Raw genomic sequence first — 1,374 nt, forward strand, 5'->3', positions numbered from 1 at the left:
GGGTTGTTGCTACCTGGGCAAGGGTCGACCCTCCCTGGGGCCCAGCGCTGCCCAGACTGCAGGCTGGCTAATTAACAGGTAATGAGATGATGGACAAGTCTGCGCCTCACTAGAGCTGTGTTGCCCCTACAGCTCCTGCCTGCCACAGGCGCTGCGCTGCCTATGCCCCTGTCACAGCCCTCTGCCTGCTTCTCTTCCCCAGCACTGGGAACCCCCGGCACATCCCTGGGGACAGCCGGGCAAAACAGCCCCACCAAACCCCTGCAGAGACGAGCTGGCCCCTGCCAGCACCTCAGGATGTCTCGGGGAAGGGTGGGCAGTTCCCCTTCTCCGAGCCCCAGCAGAGTCACCCTCCTGTCTGCCCTGTGCCCGCCAGCCCCGGCTCCCCCCGCCAGCCCCGCCAGCACCAGCTGAGGCTTGAATTTCCCTCCGGACAATGGGGAAGGCGAGCTGGGATTGTAACCAGAGCGGGGGATAAATAAAGCTGCCCAGAAGTTTCCATTACCCGCACCTCGGGCTTCTGCGGGGGACATCAAAGCTGAGCCCTCTCTGCCCCAAGGTCCCGTGCCCCCAGCCCATCTCCCTGGCCCCTGGCCTGCCCCCTCAAAGCCCCTCAGCCGGGCACCGAGGCTCCGGCAGCCGATGGCACCGACACAAATCACCTTCAGAGCATGGAGTGGAAAAGATGATTCGTAAGTGTGACAGCACAGGAAAACCCTCCTCCTCCTCCTCTTCCTCCTCCTTCTTGCCGGGAGGTAGAACCGGCCCCAGGGAAGCCACGGAGGGGAACTGGATGGAGGCACCCGCTGGTACCATGCTCCTGCCAGAGACAGAGGCATGGCCCGGTATAGCTTGGCCCGACCCGAAAGCCCCTAAACTGGGGGGGGAGGCTCTTGGGGGAGCTCTTGACCCCCTGGAATCCCCACAAACAGCACCAGGCTCGGATCAAATAACACATCCAGGGTTTATTGTTTTTTCCATTCCTCGCAGCTAATGATCAAAAAAAAAAAAAATTTAAAATAAATTACAGAATTAAATAAACACGGATGGATTATTCCTCTCCCTGCCCCATCCCCACCATCCCCCAAAGAAAGCGTTAGAAGAGTCACTGGATTTGGCAACAGCAACAACAAAACAACCTCTAGGAAAAAGCAGCTACTTGTCAGCGAGTGGTGCTGGGGGGGGTCCCTCAGCCTCGCCCCCCTAAACCTGGGAGTGTCCCTCCTGCCCCCACACAGCCCTTGCCCTTGCCCCTTACCCGTGAGACCACTTCCCCTGGCGTGGGAGGCAGCCCTCCCCTCTAGACGTGAGTCGGGTTGTCCAGGTACGGGTCCGTCTTGGTCATGTGCAGCATGACTGTGGGGGCTTTGTAGT

General features: G+C 59.8%; 1 protein-coding gene across 1 annotated transcript in view; it reads right to left on the reverse strand.

Annotated features, from left to right (window-relative positions):
* Window positions 1-945: 945 nt before the first annotated feature.
* Window positions 946-1,374, reverse strand: part of FZD9 (frizzled class receptor 9) — a 1,844-nt gene continuing 1,415 nt past the window's right edge. The window contains exon 2 of the mRNA XM_008636726.2: window positions 946-1,373. Within this exon, the coding sequence (XP_008634948.2) occupies window positions 1,301-1,373 (73 nt within the window). The 3' untranslated portion in view covers window positions 946-1,300. The remainder of the gene's footprint in view (window position 1,374) is intronic.

Source organism: Corvus brachyrhynchos, unplaced genomic scaffold, assembly GCF_000691975.1.
Source record: "Corvus brachyrhynchos isolate BGI_N302 unplaced genomic scaffold, ASM69197v1 scaffold137, whole genome shotgun sequence".
Classification (NCBI taxonomy): domain Eukaryota; kingdom Metazoa; phylum Chordata; class Aves; order Passeriformes; family Corvidae; genus Corvus; species Corvus brachyrhynchos.